This window comes from Xiphophorus hellerii, chromosome 12 (assembly GCF_003331165.1).
Source record: "Xiphophorus hellerii strain 12219 chromosome 12, Xiphophorus_hellerii-4.1, whole genome shotgun sequence".
Lineage (NCBI taxonomy): Eukaryota > Metazoa > Chordata > Actinopteri > Cyprinodontiformes > Poeciliidae > Xiphophorus > Xiphophorus hellerii.
Window position 1 is genome coordinate 17,167,949 of NC_045683.1, and position 17,239 is coordinate 17,185,187.

The 17,239-nt window shown below is 40.3% G+C and overlaps 1 protein-coding gene across 2 annotated transcripts in view; it reads right to left on the reverse strand.

Moving 5' to 3' along the window:
• sgsm1a (small G protein signaling modulator 1a) overlaps positions 1 to 17,239 on the reverse strand; it is a 31,307-nt gene that overhangs the window by 2,763 nt on the left and 11,305 nt on the right. The window contains exons 4-24 of one of the 2 annotated variants that reach the window (XM_032578862.1): positions 16,312 to 16,474; positions 15,904 to 16,056; positions 15,747 to 15,814; positions 14,338 to 14,503; positions 13,869 to 13,986; positions 12,273 to 12,397; positions 11,704 to 11,771; positions 11,428 to 11,585; positions 9,887 to 10,022; positions 8,723 to 8,852; positions 7,586 to 7,650; positions 7,352 to 7,497; positions 6,773 to 6,901; positions 6,504 to 6,686; positions 5,538 to 5,609; positions 3,227 to 4,171; positions 2,910 to 3,034; positions 2,122 to 2,204; positions 1,897 to 2,006; positions 1,696 to 1,792; positions 1,240 to 1,407 (exon numbers count right to left, since the gene is read on the reverse strand). In XM_032578862.1, coding sequence (XP_032434753.1) covers positions 1,240 to 1,407; positions 1,696 to 1,792; positions 1,897 to 2,006; positions 2,122 to 2,204; positions 2,910 to 3,034; positions 3,227 to 4,171; positions 5,538 to 5,609; positions 6,504 to 6,686; positions 6,773 to 6,901; positions 7,352 to 7,497; positions 7,586 to 7,650; positions 8,723 to 8,852; positions 9,887 to 10,022; positions 11,428 to 11,585; positions 11,704 to 11,771; positions 12,273 to 12,397; positions 13,869 to 13,986; positions 14,338 to 14,503; positions 15,747 to 15,814; positions 15,904 to 16,056; positions 16,312 to 16,474 — 3,408 coding nt within the window. Of the gene's footprint in view, positions 1 to 1,239; positions 1,408 to 1,695; positions 1,793 to 1,896; positions 2,007 to 2,121; positions 2,205 to 2,909; positions 3,035 to 3,226; positions 4,235 to 5,537; positions 5,610 to 6,503; positions 6,687 to 6,772; positions 6,902 to 7,351; positions 7,498 to 7,585; positions 7,651 to 8,722; positions 8,853 to 9,886; positions 10,023 to 11,427; positions 11,586 to 11,703; positions 11,772 to 12,272; positions 12,398 to 13,868; positions 13,987 to 14,337; positions 14,504 to 15,746; positions 15,815 to 15,903; positions 16,057 to 16,311; positions 16,475 to 17,239 lie in introns of both variants that reach the window. The other variant, XM_032578861.1, reaches the window with a different exon arrangement.

The window sequence follows — 17,239 nt, forward strand, 5'->3', positions numbered from 1 at the left end:
GTCGTCTTACTGTCTAAGAAAATCAATCTAAGCCTCATTTGGATTTACACTGTGAAAAAATATATTTCTATTGTATTTCCATACATAGTTTTTCTATCTTTTTCTTTACTTGCAGTGATATTTTTAGATTATTAGAAAAAATGCATTAGAGAAGAGTAATGTAACAAACAGTTTTCAAAGGATAATTTTATAATCCAAACCAACCTGTCCCTATGTGGAAAAAAAGTAATTGTTCTCTTTGTTAAATCATGAATTAATGTTTGTTTTAAAAAGCAGAAAATCTAGAAGTTGAATATCCAACAATTCATGAAACAAGCAAAATGAAGCTTCTGGTGTGACCTAGTCAAATTCCTGAATCAAATCTGACTGAGATGCTACAGCATGATCTTAAACGGGTCGTTTATGTTTCAAAACCCTTCAATGGTGATGAGTTGAAGCAATTTAGCAAAAGTGTGTAAGAGAGTCGAATTTTCTGCATACCGATGTAAAACTCGTTTATTTTACATGCCAGATGACAGTTAATGTCGCCAAGGGTGGAACAACAATTTATTAGGTTTGTGGAGAAATTACTTCTTCACATGATGCCAGGCTGCTTTTGGCACCGTAATTGAAATTGTCACTAAGTACCGCCTTTTGTATTTACTAAGGTTGATAACATGAAACACTTAAGAGGGACAAAAAAAAAACAAAAACAAAAACTGAAGAAATCTGTGAGGGGACAAATATGTAACGTGCAGGGAGTCGTTTCTGTGCAGGATTAACAGCATGTATGAAGTAGAAGCTGTACTGACACAAATAATGTTCCTATATTAGAAGTCTACAGACATCTACTATCTCAAAGCATAGTAATAGTGGAAAAAGGATATCAGGTTTGGGAAGATCAAGGTTTAATTTTTATATTTTTGCAGACTATGATCTTTAGCATTTACTGAAATGATATGTAACAAGTTCGAAGAGCCTGGGGAGAGTCAGCTGACGACTTGGTGCTCAAATAAAAAAAGCTTCATTGCTCTGTCCAGGTTGGAAGTAATACTGGCGCTGTACTGGTCTGACTTGATGAAGGAAGACCAAAGCCAAAGAAGCTGAGCTCAAACTTAAACTCTCAAAACCCCAAATTTATTACAAATGTATTTAGTTTTTGGTTTGTTTCCTTTACCTACATTTTTGTTACTTTTAACAAAGTTGATTCTGCACAGGAGCATGTGTTAAGAACATTAGCTAGAAGGTGACGAGCTTTACCATTGAAGAACTTGATGATGTCTGTGAAGTCCATGTTGTTCTCCAGGATGATGTCCCTGTATACCTCCACCAGAGCAAGGGCAATGAAGAGCACAAAGTGACTTGATGAGGCGTACTTGGCGGCCCAAATGGTTTCCCAGACAGCAAACACGTCATCATAAACCAGCTCTGGACAGAAAGCAAAAAGAAACAGAGGTTTGGCATTTTTGTTCAGAGCTTTATCCATTTCTTTATTCTGTTTACTTGATTAATCTTTTATACTTACGATTGCTCCAATTACTTCTTTTTACTCTACTTGTGTTATTAAATTTGTTTTATTTTTTTTTTTAACCTTTAACTGCACTTGCTCAACTGCAGCAAATATTTGACTAATAACAGAAAAAGCTCTAATCACTTCTTTGATGCTTCTCTCCTTCTAATAGACGCCGACTCTGTTAGCCTGAGCCGTTACATCACCTCGTTTGAAGTCGAGCAGGAACCAGCGGTAGCAGAAGTAGAAGTGGGTGTAGTCTCCGTTCTGGTGCATGAGCTCAAACAGCTCAGAATCCAGGATCTAAAGCCAGAAAGAAAGAGACAAAAAAAAACAAAAAAAAACTAGGCGATGATTGGATTCGCTGGCTATTATAGGACTCTATTATAAAACTCTAGCTGCGTCACCTGGATTAGAGAGCGCATGTTCGCAAAGTGAGTATCCATGGCTCCTCCGTGTGGAAAGTTCTGATTCATTCTCTTCATGAGTTTACTGAAACAGCTGAAAGCTTTGGCCTCTGAGAGGAGGACACGGAGAGGGAAAGTGAGCTTGCCAAGTCTTTATTGCAGCTGAGAATATCACTGTAAAAATACATCAACTAAGTGGGAACAGGGAGGAGAGTTTTGACTCACCGTCATCGAGAATGACTAAAAGAGGAGCCAGCAGGTCACACATTCCCTGTACGTATCCGATGTCCAGGTGCCTCCAGATGTAGCTGTGAATATGCAGCGTAGAGAGCTGACCTTAACCCCATTGACTGCTTCTTACTCTGACTCACACTCTCTGCAGATTTAGAGGCATTCTGCAGACTACTACTCTGACACTGGAGATAAGAGTTTTAAAACCGATATCCATCATTGAACAAGTCAATGACGTTTGTGGTTGAAAAGCTAATAGCTGGAAATATAAATCTTTTAGTCTTTATTAGAGAGCAAACTTGCAAACTGCATCACATTTTCTCATGGTGCAACCGCAAACTTCAGTCTATGTAATAGTCCAAAATAAAGCAGAGAAAAATTGTGAAGGGGAAGGAAAACTGTGCACAGTTTTAAAAATATGTTGGTATCCTGAGTAGCTCCAGTGTGAGTTATTTTCCATGACTCTTCTTGTGTTTTAACAAGTAACAGTTTCATAAATCTTAAATTATATTATAAAGAATAAAGTCTGAATTTAAAATATTGAACTACACATGTTGAAATGAAGAACTAAATCCTTAAAAAGAGTCTTAAGTTGCCAAGCCATTTTTACTAAACATGCAATACTTATTGGAAAACTTGTTTTCAGCAGAAAAAACTTCCTAAATGGACTATTTTGTTTTTGTCAGTCAGAAAAGTTCAAATGATTGAGCTTCATATGGATGTGAGAAAGCATTGCTGTAATCTATTATTCGATTATGCCCCTGCAGGGGTCGCTGTTTTACCTGCACATGACGTTGCGCAGCTTCTCCAGGTTGGCTGGAGTGAAATACCAGTAATTCCTGTCACACCGCTGGACATCTTTCTCAATGCGGTGCAGATTTAGTGTGTATAAATCCAAAAGCTCTTGCTGTAACAAATATAATTATGACAGTAAATAAAATAAATGTATTACCTGGTTGACTTATAGCGCAATAAATCAGCAGTTATCAAATTATTTCAAGCTGGAGGTTTTTCAAAATGCCCTCCTCAGTGTTTCCTGAACTTAATTTGAGAACCACTGCTGTGAATAAATGTAGACTCGTAAAGGTGGTGTGCATACAGAGTAAGGGCTCCCAGTTGCTCCCTGAGAGGTCACTTCATTCTTTGTGTTTTCGTCGGCTGGAAGAGAGTCGAAGGGAGGGTAAAGGCTCTCCATCTCCGGCTCCGACAGGATGGACTCTGTTCCTTCGGGACTGAGCTTTTCTACCTCCTGCTTCAGATCTGCAGGAGTTGCTGAATCCTCAGAGAAGGACGAAGTCTCACAGTGTCCTCTCCTGCTCCAGGGCGCCATGGAAACCTTGGCCGTGGGGATCTCCTCCATTTCTATGGCTGAAGGAGACTCATCAGACTCAGTCAAAGCCTGGGTCTCATCTTTCTGAGACGAGCTGTGAACTCCTCCCGATATTGAGGCGCCCAGAATCTGTTCCTCCTCACATTCCTTAAGACTTTTTGATTTTTCTTTATCTTGAGAAAATGTGACGGTTGTGTTTAACTTTTCCATATCTTTAATTGGTGTCACGTTTTTTTCTTTGTGTTTGGAAGCTTCCTCAGTCTTCAGTGGAACATGTTTCTGAGGACTTTCTTTAATGTTCATTTTTGGGTCTTTATCTTCAAAACTTTCTCCTTCCTTTTTCACATTTCCAGACTTTGTGCTGTCCTGTGTTCCAGGATTCAATTTGGCGCCTTTGTCCTTCTCTTCACTCGCCACCTGGCTTTCTATTGTCAACGCTTCAGCCTCTCCCACTGCAGCTTTGGCAGAGCTCTGCGACATCGGAGGCGCAGCTGTGGATCTCTGGGACGCATCAGGTGCGGAGCTGTCCTCTGTGCTGAAGGAGCCGTCTGAGAGGCCAGAGGTGATGGAGAAGTTTCGTGAAGAAGGATGCCCAGAGTCGGGAGAGCTTGACTCGTTTTGCACAGCTCCGTTGGGCATCTTCGGCAACTGTTTGGCCTCTTCAGTCTTGGACTCCGACTCTGGCTGGTCCAGCTCCTCTACGGACTCAAACACCTGAAAGAACAAGCCAAAGGGAAGCAGACTACTCCAGGGGAAGGGATGGGAGGATGTGAAGAACTAGCAGGAAGGAGAATGCAAAACATTGGTTCAGAATGTCTAGATTAAATGCATAGTTTAGACATTTACAGTAGGTGCAACAGTTTCTGATAGTGATTTCAAGAAGCCAGACCTTTTTGGGATCTTTTAAAACGGTTTTCTAGGTAAAAAAAAAAAAAGAAGATTTTTTTTGGACTTTCTTTAGTCCTTCTTCACTTATTTTCTCTCCAACACTTATTGTCAATAATAAAAGCATACTGCTTAAAATAGAGAAAAGTGGGCAATGAAGATGTTTCAAGGCTAAAAGCCGTCTACAGGATATTAACATCTGATAATCATGTCTCAAAGAAAAGAAAAAAAGCTCTTACTCTGTCACCCTTCAGTTGATCAATTCTTTATTCAGTTAATAGCACATCAGGCATCACCTTGTTGATGGTAAAATATTATCCTATAACAATCAGGAAATTGTAAATTGACTCCCAAAGGACTTCTGCAGCCTTACCAGATAAATACAGAGCAAACAGCTGGTACACAAATTCATCCATTTTCAGCTCGACTGGTGACAAGACAAAACTCTAACATCTGAATTTCTTCTGATCAGTGACTGCACCATTATGTGATCACTAAGACTGCACTGGGAAAAAAGTGCTGGATTCTACTGGCAACCATTTGTAAATCTCAGGTTTAAAGTAAGGATTCACGTTCTCTAACCAATGCAAAAAGAGAGAAACTATCGTTTTACTGTAACAATGGCTGCTCACGGCAGGCAGACCTAGACAAACTTTACAAAAAGTAAAGCTTGACCACAAAACTGCGATTAGTGCATCGCTGATTTAACACAGTCACATTCACACAAACAAGTGGTCACACGTCTTTGGGTTCAGTTTCTTACCCAAAGACATTTAAACATGGAAAAACTCATTGCTTCCCACTAAGAGAATCACTTTTCTCCACTGAGAAGAGTGATTCTCTTCTCACCCCAGTCACTCTGCATCTTTGTTATTTTTCACAAATGAACCTAAATATATAAGAAAACCTGTAAATGTCTATGCGATCACAAGCAATAAAAAACCTAAAAATCCAAGTTGCCCTTTAACATGCAACCACAACACTGGTTCATCTCTCAGTAAATGGGCTCCAGAAACAAACGTTACAGAAATTAAAGTTCCTCCGGAAGAAAAGCTTCATCAAGGACATTTTAAAAGAACACAAAAAGTAGTCTGCCTCTGAGAACGATGATCATTGCAGAATAAATATAAAGTTTGTATTTAGCTTCTGTGTGAACAGAGTCAACAGAGGAATTGTCCGAGTTGGTTTTTTATACCTGTGTGCTGCTGCTGGAATCACTCTGGAGGCGAGCCAGACTCTCCCTGTCTGAGCTGTGAGATGAATGAGACTGGAATAAAGGTCCACAAGAGAAATGGTCATTTCTGTGTTGTTAAAAGCAACAAAATAAGTGCAGCTAAGGAATGTAAAAAGTATTTTCTTTTCTCTGACGTACAACCCCCCTAGCATGTAAAAGGAGCACTCATTCTTTGTTTGATGTGTATACAAAATAAGTAAAATAATTTAGGTTAAAGGAGGTGGACTTTTGTTGGGGCTTTTTTGCCTCATGAAAAAATATGTAAAGCTCTTGAAGGAAATTTTTTTCCCCACACTTGAAATCCTAGAATGGGGATTGATTTTCTTTTTACATTTTCTTTTTTACATATCTACAAATAGAGGAGCACATTTTCTTTTTACAAAAAGTGCAAAATGCTTTGCATGTTTTGAAGGGAGAGTGTTTACTTTAATGTCCATAATCAAGATGTCAACTCTACAATCTAGATGAAAGTATTTTTGCTTCATGTGCTTATAAAATAATATGCTCACTAAAATATAGTGAAAGTTATGTCAAACAAGCCTCTTCACCATTTGCTAAACAGGTATTTATAAAAAGGAGCATAGTTTTATGTAGTTAACTATTCTCATTAATGATGTGAATAAACATGCTAAAAGTTAAAGTTTAGCTATTTATGAGTCATCTTCAAATATAGCCTTTTATCTGAAGAACTTTTGTTATTATTTACATTTATTACGGTTGTGATTTCCATTTTATACCACAAATAATCAAGCAGGTTATTTACCCCTAAACACATTGGTTTTAGCTCTGAGTGACTTCCTGTTCACAGATAACATCTACTGGAGTCATATAGCCACAAACGTACAGCAACACTATAAGCAGGATATAAAAAAATGACCAGCAGCCTTTCTTTTAAACTGTGAATAATGTTTTTTTTTTACTCTTTACCTCGTTGCTCACAGTGGAGTCATGATGGGTCATCCTCTGACTGGAGCTGTCCACGCTCGCCACAGAGGAGCACTTTGCCAAAGCGGCAGCGTGCTGCTCCTTCTCTCGCTCGCGGACAACCTCCTCACATGCCAACCACTCGCTGATGGTCTGCTCGTAGGAAGCCTGCATTTGTTCATCCACCTACGGCCAAAGAGTGAGCAGTCAAGCGTCAGTGGTGTTGGTGCAGAAAACCTCCGAAGGGCTGGAGTAACAGAGGAGCAGCTAACCTCCCTCCTGTCCTCCTCTGACGTCCCAAACTGGTAATGACCCAGCAGGAAAGGCCACACCTCTTTACGCAGCGAGGGGTCCACGCCGCCGAAGTAGACCAAGCGGAGCAGCTCCTGCTCTTTGTAGGCCTGACGAAAAGCAGCACAAGCCTTTGATCGACCCAGGGCTTGCCTTTTGATCAGTCCTATTATCTTCTTTATTAAAAATGATAATGATCTCCCACACACGCCTTAATGTGCCAGAACAACACCGGCTGCCTCAGTAATGATCAAAGCTTGCATTCAATTATTCATGATAAAGCAACGTTTTAATGTTTTGAAATGAGCCAGGCTATATTGCTGACCCCTCATAAATTTGATTAATATCTTCATAAACTTCAGAAGTGGTGTTTAGGTGTAATTTACAAGGCCATTAGTCAGGCTTCATGAGACCGGCAGCGTGAGCCGCATCGCTAGCAGGCAGAGCGGGAGGCAGAGGGAGTGGAAGGAAGAAGCCGAGGTTACATGTGTATGTGTGTGTGAGCATGAGGAGAGCCTTCTGTCTGCAGTTAAAGTCAAAGCATGTGTCATGGTGCTTACGGTGCAGTCCTTAAGAAATGTCTGCCAAACGTCTGCGGTGAGCCCCCCGGAGGCGTCGCAGGGCGCGTTGGGCGCCACAATGGTGTGGTTGACGAGGGCGGAGAGATGCGTACGCACGGTGGACAGGTGGCGGCAGTACGCCAGCCCTGGTCGAAGAGACGGCTAATCAATTAATCCAATCGCAACAGATGAGAGTGAATGTGAGCTGATAACATTCAATACGGCATTTCGTACATCCATAAAACGCCCTGGAGATGATCTGATATTTCATGTTGTCACACAGCAGCTTCAGAGGAGTCCTGCAGAAAGACACAGCACAGATTATTTTACCTAAACTGCAGCACCTTTGCAAAAGTATTCATATCACTTGAAATGATAAATATCTGGTCAAATAATAATATATTTCAGGTGCATTTAATGTGATAGATGGAAATGATGCAGGGTAAATGAGATGACTGTGCCTACAGCCAGAAGATGTTGGGGCTGTCTCTTACATTTTTGCTAATTTAGAGACATTTCAGTCTATCATTTTTTATTAAATAGCTCTAACAACCCAATTGGAATAACCTTTGGTCTGGGGCAGCATGATTTTAGGAAAACATCACTTTGCACTAATATCGGTAAATATTGAATCGACCATAAAACCTGCAATCAACCCATACTTCCTCAGTGTTCACTTGCACATTATTGAAATGTAGAGTTTTAATACATGACAACTAAAGTACCATTGCCAACCAAATATTGCATCTAAGCAGTACATTGTGATATTCCATGGTTGATGTAAGATGAATAAATGTAGAGAAAATGGCCTGCTTTACTTGTTTAACCATGTATTATGTCCTTTCTATTCCCCAGTCATGCACTGGTTTGTGTTGGCCTTCCACAGTAAATTACAAAAATACACTCAAGTTTGTTGTTGTAATGTGAGAAAATGTGAAAATATTCATGGGGTGTAAATATTGTAGCAGAGCACTGCACCCAGCACTCTTCTTCTACAGCACTATCATTAAGCTGCCATTCTGATTTACGTCTTTTTTTATATATATCTTCCATAACACGTCATACACTACAGTATCTCTGATACACAGCTTATTACAGGGTTCAGGCTGACCTTTTGTAAAATGATAAACTATTGTGCTGCCATGCAGCACAAATTTGCAAAGCAGCTCATCTTTTTTTTCTGCCACGGTTATCAGCTAATTTACCTCAAACTCTTCTAATTCCAGTCAGCCAAATGTCACATCATTTTCCTCTGGGTAGTCTCGATGTTCTTGTATCTGTCTTCCATCTCCAGTTTTCTTGGTGTTATTAGAAACGCCACAGGGCCAAAAGGGTTCCTGTGTAGATTAATGGCTTGTGTTTTTCTCTCACCTCTCATAGTTGCACCCTTTGTGAGCAGCGCCGTCAGAGAAGTTCCCCTTGGAGCAGGAGGAACACGAAGACTTCCTGAGACTAGGCTGCCACAGGGCAGCTCCGTGATCCATCAGATCTGGAGGAGGCACTGCGTGCAAAACCACACACACGCCCACGCACACCCACACACACGCACGCACGCACACCCCAACGCACACACACAACCTCATTATCACTTTAAAAGAGGCGCACTTCGAAGGCTTTCAGGAGCAATTACATTAGAACAGAGACGATTGTAAACGCTACAGAAAACACTTCGGCACAAGCAGAATAATGCAGATCAGCTGCGCGCCGCTTAAAGCACTTCAAAGGATTGTTCATCAGCGATTCATTCCTGCTTTGAGTGATGACACAAAAACTTTTATATTACCAGAGATTAATAAAATAAGATTAATTTATATTACCAGAGATTCAATTTGATCATTTGAAAGCATGAAGGCACCACACAGTAGATGTTTGATCATGGGGAAAAATAAAACATTTTGCAGTTCAAAAGCCAAACTCACAGTTCCTACACACTTTCAAAATCCAAATTCAATACTTTTCAGGCAATTTTAGATTTTTTTAGATGGATGGATGGATGGATGGATGGATGGATGGATGGATGGATGGATGGATGGATGGATGGATGGATGGATGGATGGATGGATGGATGGATGGATGGACTGTATAGGAAGCCTGCATATTTGACCAATCAGCCCCCAGCTGTTGTCTGAAAGGTTAACTGCATTGAGATGTGGTTAGAAAGGCACGGCACAAGTGACTTTAATAACGCCTGCACATCAACACGATTTGCCAGAGGTGCACTTTAAACCAGAAGGGAATGAGACGTGAGGAATTAAAACGAGGAAAGCTGACAGACAGACTGATGAGCCCATGTGTGACAGTGTTACAGCTGCTTTCTGTGAGTGAGGGGGATTCTCCCTGACAGCTGGAGCACCTCCTGGGTGCAACCAGAGTCCCTGTTTCGGGAGGCAGGACTGTCCACTCAGTTCAAGGGGAAGAGAAAAAATCAGACAGGGGGTGGTGGGAGACAGTCACTGTAACAAACAAGGAGCAACATTTTCATTTCAACGCAAGAATCTCACATCGGTTTGCCTCTGCAAAAAGGGAGAAACTCACCAAAATCAGACTGGCTGTTTGGAAAGATGATGCGGAAGACGTAGTCAGTGGCCTCGTCCTCCTCCTTGTCAGAAACTGACTCTGTGGACCCAGATCCCAGAGGAACTCTCTTCTTCAGTTTGGGAAACACCTTCCCCTGGAAAAGGATCAAACTGAAAGTCAACAACAATGGGACACTTTTTGAAACCTGCTGAGTTAGTGAGTTTTTTTTTGTCACACTACAATTATTTAGATTAACAAAATGTTATTATTATACAAAGATAGACAGAAAAACAAACAAAAAAAAAAACCACAGATACCAAGTGACGACTTCACCAATTTTAGGAAATAGGCTTTCCAAGCCACCTTGGCCCTATGTGAATAAGTAATTAACTCCTAAAACTAATAACTGGTACCCATAACTAATAACTGGCTGCAGCAGCAGCCAATTGACAATGAGAGCTTTACATAAATGTAGATGCATATTTGCATACTTATCTCTGCAGAATTGTTTGAATACAAATAAATTGGAAGGTTTTAGAGCGCTAACATTCAATCAGATACAGATTTCCAGACTTTGACTAGGCCTTTCATAACTGGACTTGCTGGTGTGCTTTATTTGATCATTTGGCAGCTGTCTAATCCCTAGAATGCTCCAGCTTAATCTCACAAACTGATCGTTATTCTTCAAGATTTTTTGGTAGCGAGCAGAACGTAAAAGCAGTCTCATACATTATTTTCTAACCGCCACCACTGTTGGACTATTATTGTGTTGTTGCTGTCCTGAAATGTTATTTAATGCCAGATGTAACAGGAAAGATGTACAACATTTTAAAACCTTAGCTTTAGAAAACATAAAATATAACTCAGGCCATAAAATATTTTCCCAAAAGTTTTGATCATTAAGGTATGTTTTTTGACAAATATGAGTCGGCCCTTTTGTTCCCTTTGGTTAGCGTTGATGTTCAGTTTGGAAGTCTCAAATGGATCCATTTTTTTCCTAATGGTTGACTGAGGAGGGATGACGCTGTTCCGGTCACTCCTGGGAAGGAAGGTTACCCATAATTCCATGTTTTATCCATTTGTAGGTAATAGCGCTCAGTGTGGTTCACTGGAGTCCCAAAGCATCATAAATGACTTTATGACCCATTCCAGAATGACAGATGTCAATGACTGTCAATATTTTCAAAAAAACCCTCCATTTTCTATTTACTCAGGTTACCTTTGTCTGATATTAAAATGATCTTGGTTATCTGTAATATTCAAGTGTGACAAAAAAACAGCAGAAGCAGAAGAAATCTGTATGGTTGCAAATATTTTTTTTCACATTAGAGCAGAAATGACAAGTAAATCAGCAGAGTTGGGACAAATGTGGCTTAACTAACTGAGAGGGAACTGAGCACACAGTCATGTGCTTGAGACAATTTGTCCATATCCAGACCCAAAATCCCATTCTTATAGATTTTTAGATCAGATAATCTTTGTTTGCCATTGTATTCATGCTTCCTTTAAGGATCCCAGCTGCAAGTATTTGCATTGTGTTTTGGAAAGACGATGCTGACCTTTCCCCTCTGGGACCAGAGAGGAGGGTCCAGCTGTCCGTGAGGGAGCAGACCGTTCTCCAGGCAAGACAGAAACTGGAGCAAATGTCCTCCTCTGGGGAAGCGAAGTGGAGGTCTTTGGATCCCATCCTGACTGACTAACACCACCTGTCCCCCCACTGTCCACTGCAGGACACAGATGTATGACAATCTATCAAACCCTTCACACTGACAGGAGATTATCAATATACTGCAAATAATCAAAGTAGGAATGAGATTTTAAGTAAAAGCTCATACCTTGTTGATGGCAGTGCAAGTACACTATTTCCTCTAAATTGATTGTCATGGCATAGTCCCAGTATACACTGAAAAACGACAGAAAAGCAGGCAGTCACTGAAGCAACGACCCTTTCTTTATTTTGCACACCAGGTTAAAAGTAAGAAACAAAAAAACTATAAATGGTTCATTAAAATCAGAATGAAAAAAAGCAGCCACCAGCCCAGCAGCATGCACTTAAACAAGCCAGGATTGATTATTTTGTTGATGGAAACCATGTGCAGGTGTTAGACGCTAACATGGTTTTTTCTAGTTTGATGGAGCTCTGACAGGGTTGCAGTCAATAAGCCATGAGGTTGGCTGCTTGGTAAGCTGAAAACCGGCTTCATCAGATCACCAGCAGTAACTCAGAGCACTGAGCCCCCAGCACAAACACACTGCATTATTCAGCAGAAGAGTGTTATAAAAACAGCACAACAAGTGAAATAAGGCACGTTATTTTTTTTCTTGGTATGAGCAGGAGAACAGAACAGCAATTATATAAAATACTGATGCATTTTTCTATGTTCAGAATGAGATTATTTCGCACCTGCGTTCATAGTCCAAGTCTGCAACAGACCCGTTCATGAGCTGATTGGGCGTCCACTTCAGTGTCATTATGTCAGCAGTTTGGTGCAGAGAGAGGTAACCTGGGATAGCCTCCATGTCATCCCTCTACAGCAGGGGCAAGATGACAGAATGGTCAAAAAACAGAAATCAGTAGAAAATGGTGGACATAAACATATCACACTGGGATTATGTGGGATTACGAGTGGAAGAAAAAGCATACAAAGTTTTTAAATATCTCCACAAATAAAAATCTGAAAAGAATGACATACATTTTTCATTCAGCCTCCTTTACGCTAGCATGTCTAAATACAATCCAATTACACCTATTGTCTTCAGTAGTCACCTAGTTGGTTCACCTAGTTGGTTCACCTAGTTGGTCCATCTGCATGTAGTTTAATCTCAGTTTAATTGCAGCTGTACAACATGAAAGGTGTTGCTGACAGAAAGTCATAAGAAGCCCCACTTGTAGTCTGCCATAAGTCACGTATGCGACAGCAAATAAGTCAAAATGTGCAAAATGTTAGTTTCTGGGCAACATGTAAAGGGCTATTTGTGTCTCCCTGAACACACCTTCACACATCTTCATGCTGCTATGTCAGGCGTCTGCAGCCTTTATCATTAAAAGAGACATTTTGCCCTCAGTTCAGCTAGCTGAAACTTGTTTAGGGCAGCAAATGTTGCATTATCTTTAAAAAGGAAAAGAACTGCTTCTATTTTTTGTTTAATATGTGTAATAGAAAATATGTCCTTGCCTTTAAAGAACCATCATTTTACTTCACATAATTTCTAGCAATAAAGCGGGTGGATACATTGATCTGCAATGGGATGTTGATATTTGTAGAAAATACTTCAGAAATATTAGCCTAAGACACTAATTCTGAAAATGCACTTAGTTTCCAGCCTAATGATAGAAGAAGATGTAAAAATATTATTGTTTCTTTTATAATGATTCTTTTGTGGATGCAAAAGTGTAATTATTCCATCAAAACAATCTATAAACTTTGCTAAAATTGGCAAAGTTTTCCAAAGTTATTAAGAGCCGTCGTGGAAGGTCCAAAGAGCCACTTGCAGCTCTGGAGCCGCAGGTTGCAGACCTCTGTGTTAGAGGAGTTTACTGCAGCCACGACACAGAAGCCGATTAGAGCTGATGGAAACATGGATGGAGCTAATTAAGGGGTCAGAGCTGTAATGGTATGATCAAGATGAAGGTACTTAGATCTGATAGAATGGCCCAGTCAAACCATTCTATCTATCTTCGGCTTGAAGATTGCAAGCCGAAGCTCTCTGTCCATTCTGACTGAGCTTCCTGCTATTTTCCAAAGATGAATGCTTACAGATTTCAGCTTCAAGATGTGTATGTTTGGTAGAGATAGAGTAGAAAAAAGGTTTTCAGTTTTTTATTTGTGAAATATTTTTAGAGCTGGGCATCATTTTTCATTCACAAAGTAATTATTCATTACTTTTTGTTGCTCTATCACATAATTTATCAATGTAAAATGACAAAATGTGAAACATTTTAAGGGAAATAAACATGTATAAATAGTGAGATGCTGTATATAAAGCACCACAGAGTTACCGGTTGCACCAGCACATTGTTCTTGCCAAAAAGCAGCGTGGCCCTGCTGTTCTGATGAAGCGACTCCACATATTCTCGAGCTGACGGGGAAGGCGACGGGCGCTCATCCATGCTGCTGCTGGAGTGTACGCTTCTGGATCTGTGCAATCACAAAACACACCGATGACTCACACTTCCTTGTTCATGTGCATCAACAAAGCTGCCCTCATGCATCTTGTTTTCCTTCAAACACACATTTGCAAATAGCTCCGCGGCACACGAACGCTTCAGAGCATTGGGAGTTTGTGAGATGGGCCGAGCTGACCTGCTCTACTGACAGCGTAATGGGTGAAAATGTGCGAGATGCTCTCTGTTCCTGCTTCTGTAATGCACTGTGCTTCACTTAATGCATCTCAGCAGTGAATGTCTGCTAATGCAGCTGATCTATCAGGATCAAATCTGACACTTGGACAAAAAGGCTAAGAAGAACCTCTCAAATTTCATACGCACACACAACGCGGGTCTCTTGGTGGGAGAATCCTGCCTGCAGATTCCACTGTGGATGCGATGTCTCTGAACCAACTCGTCAGCAGACGGGTCAGTCCAGAAGTGATCAGCTGTCTTCATCTTTGTGTACTCCAAAGCACAGGGTCCAACTGTCAACAACGAGACACCGAGGGGAAACACAGTCTTCAGATAGTCTTAGACCTTCCAAACATTATAACCCAACTAAAACAGAGCAGGAGAAGTAATTTAAAATCAAGTAGATTTTCTAATATTTTCAAATTGTAGCCTCATTGTACAGATTTGTGAAAAAATAATTAATGAAACATTCAATTCTGTGCTAACATTTTGATGTCTAACCTTTTTTTTTTTAAATCATTGGACAAGACTGTTATTTAATTGGAGTTGAACAACAACAGGGAATATTTTAGCTGAGAATAAAGTTAGGACAACATGCCTGCCTGGGGGTTTTCTTGCATGATCAGCCCATTTCAAGTCACCCCGCATAATCACAGTTAGATCTGGGCTTTGACTAGGCCTTAAACCTTTCTTAGTTCTTCTCAGCTAGTACTTGCTGAGAAGAACTATCTGGCTAGCTAGCTAGATTCAGCTTTAATTTATTTTTATCGATGGTTTCACATGTTCAGCAAGAGACCACAGACATTGAACTGGGAGATGTGCAAGGAGGAAACAGTTGTCCTCTGAAAAACACAGGAAGGTCAAACTAAAGTTTATCGGAGAAAACGTGGACAAACATCAAGACTTCTGGAATAACAGATTAGTATAAAACTGATTTGTGTGCGCACCAAAACAAAAGCCATAGTTGAGACATTCTAAATACTCCTCCAGCTGTGAAGCACAGAAGTGGATGTATCATGGTTTGGGGTTCTTCAATGCAGCAGGACCTGACCAGCTGAAAAATAACCTCCAGGATAATACATGGCCATTTGTAAAAAAGCAACATGAACTGGACCCACAACATGATAATTACCAATATGTACCAACAAACATGTCAAGTACTACCTGAGAATTAAGAAGTATAACATCCTGGGTCAAGTCAAAGCTCAGATCTTTAATTTATTGATATGCAATAGTCTGTTCACTCAGGAGACCCATAAAGCTGAAGTATATATAATTTTTTTTGTGTAATTAAATCACTTTCATTTTCCAGAGATAAAAAATTAGACCAGACATCAATATTTGAGCATGTCCTAGTAAAGAACTGAATAATGAATGTCTAAGTGGTTTCAAATGAATGCACATTAATAGAATTTAAAGTAGCAATCAAATGGCTCCAACTATAACATTTCTCTCGACTTAAAGCCCTATTATAACAGTCCAAGGCAGGAAATTACATGTAACTACACAAATATGCTCCTTTTCCTGCTTCATTACCTAACAGCGAAGCCAGAATCGGTCCATCCACAGGGTCCATCAGAATAGCTTCTTTCTCATAGTATTTACTGGAAGAAAATAAGTACAACTTTTATTTTTCTGAAGAGGAACAGAAACCTTTCATCCCACACGAGGGTGGTTTGTCCTCTCAACGCACCTGCTGTTCTCCACCAGGTAAAGGACAATCCTGTCCAGCACTTTCTCAAACAGAGCCGTCCTGATCCACAGGTTCTTGACCCCAGGAGGGTTGAGGCTCGGCAGCCGGGGCATCCTGCGAAGGCTGTCTTGACTCTGCAGGCTTTGACTTCGTCTGCAGAAAAATAAAATCAAGCAACCAATTTTTTATTTGATTTTTTTTAAAAGTACATTCTCAATTTTCTCTGCATCTTGCAAACAAGACGAAAGACTCCCAGCCCCCAAATTATTCTGACTCTTCAATAAAAAGAAGCTTCTTCAGAAAATATGTAATTGCTTTCATTGTACAAACAATCAAACAGGCTTTGTTGCTCTGCTTTGAATTCTGCTGTGATGTGTGAGGAGAGGCTGTGACGCATGCGTCGCTCACTTTGTCTCCATGACCTGCTCCAGCTCCTGGGCCTTCCTGCAAAACTCCTCCGCCGGGGGGAAGCTTTTGCCCACCTTCATGAAGAGCGCTGCTATCTTGTTGCTGCGCAGAAAGCCAGCCGCTCGCCGCTTGAGCCCATGCAGGACACATGCCTCCACCGCAGCTGTGTGGACAGAGAGTCTTTTCTTTATTAAGGTGTAATCTATTAAAACCGAGCACCAGATGAGTGGAGAAGTAAAAGAACAAATAAAACCACTAATTATCACTAAAACATAGTTATATTACTTGGTGTATTTCCTGTGTAGGGAGGTTTTGCCTCCCTCCTCTTGCACAGTACAGTCATTTAATGCAGTGTTTCCCAAACCTGGTCCTCAAGGCTCGTTGACCTGCATGTTTTAGATGTTTCCCTGCTTCAACACACCCCATTCAGATGGTTGGAGTTCAGCAAAAGCCTGTTAATCAGCCATAAATTGAAGTCATGTGTGCTGAAGCCAGGAAATGCCTAAACCATGCAGGGCAGTGTGCCTTGAGGACCAGGATTGAAAAACACTGAGTTAATGTACTGATGGGACTCCCTTCTCAAAACTGCTGCAATCTGTATTACTGCATTCTGCATTCTTCAACCACATTTTTACCTTTCACTCAACTTTCCATTAATATACTTAGAACTGACTGTGTAAAAAGCTTTTTTAACAACAACCTTTGGCAGCCTAACCTTTTGTCTGTTGTACAACAGAAGTTATTGTATGGTAATAAAATAACTTTTTTGTATTAAAAATCTTTTTTCTTGGTCTTAACTAATATTCAGCCATTGTGAGAAGCTGAATTTTGGGCTCCAATTAGCTACTAGCAAATCAGAAAAATTAATAAGTATGCATCAGTCAATGTCTAATTAGTCCATATAACAAACATTTTACTTGTATCAATT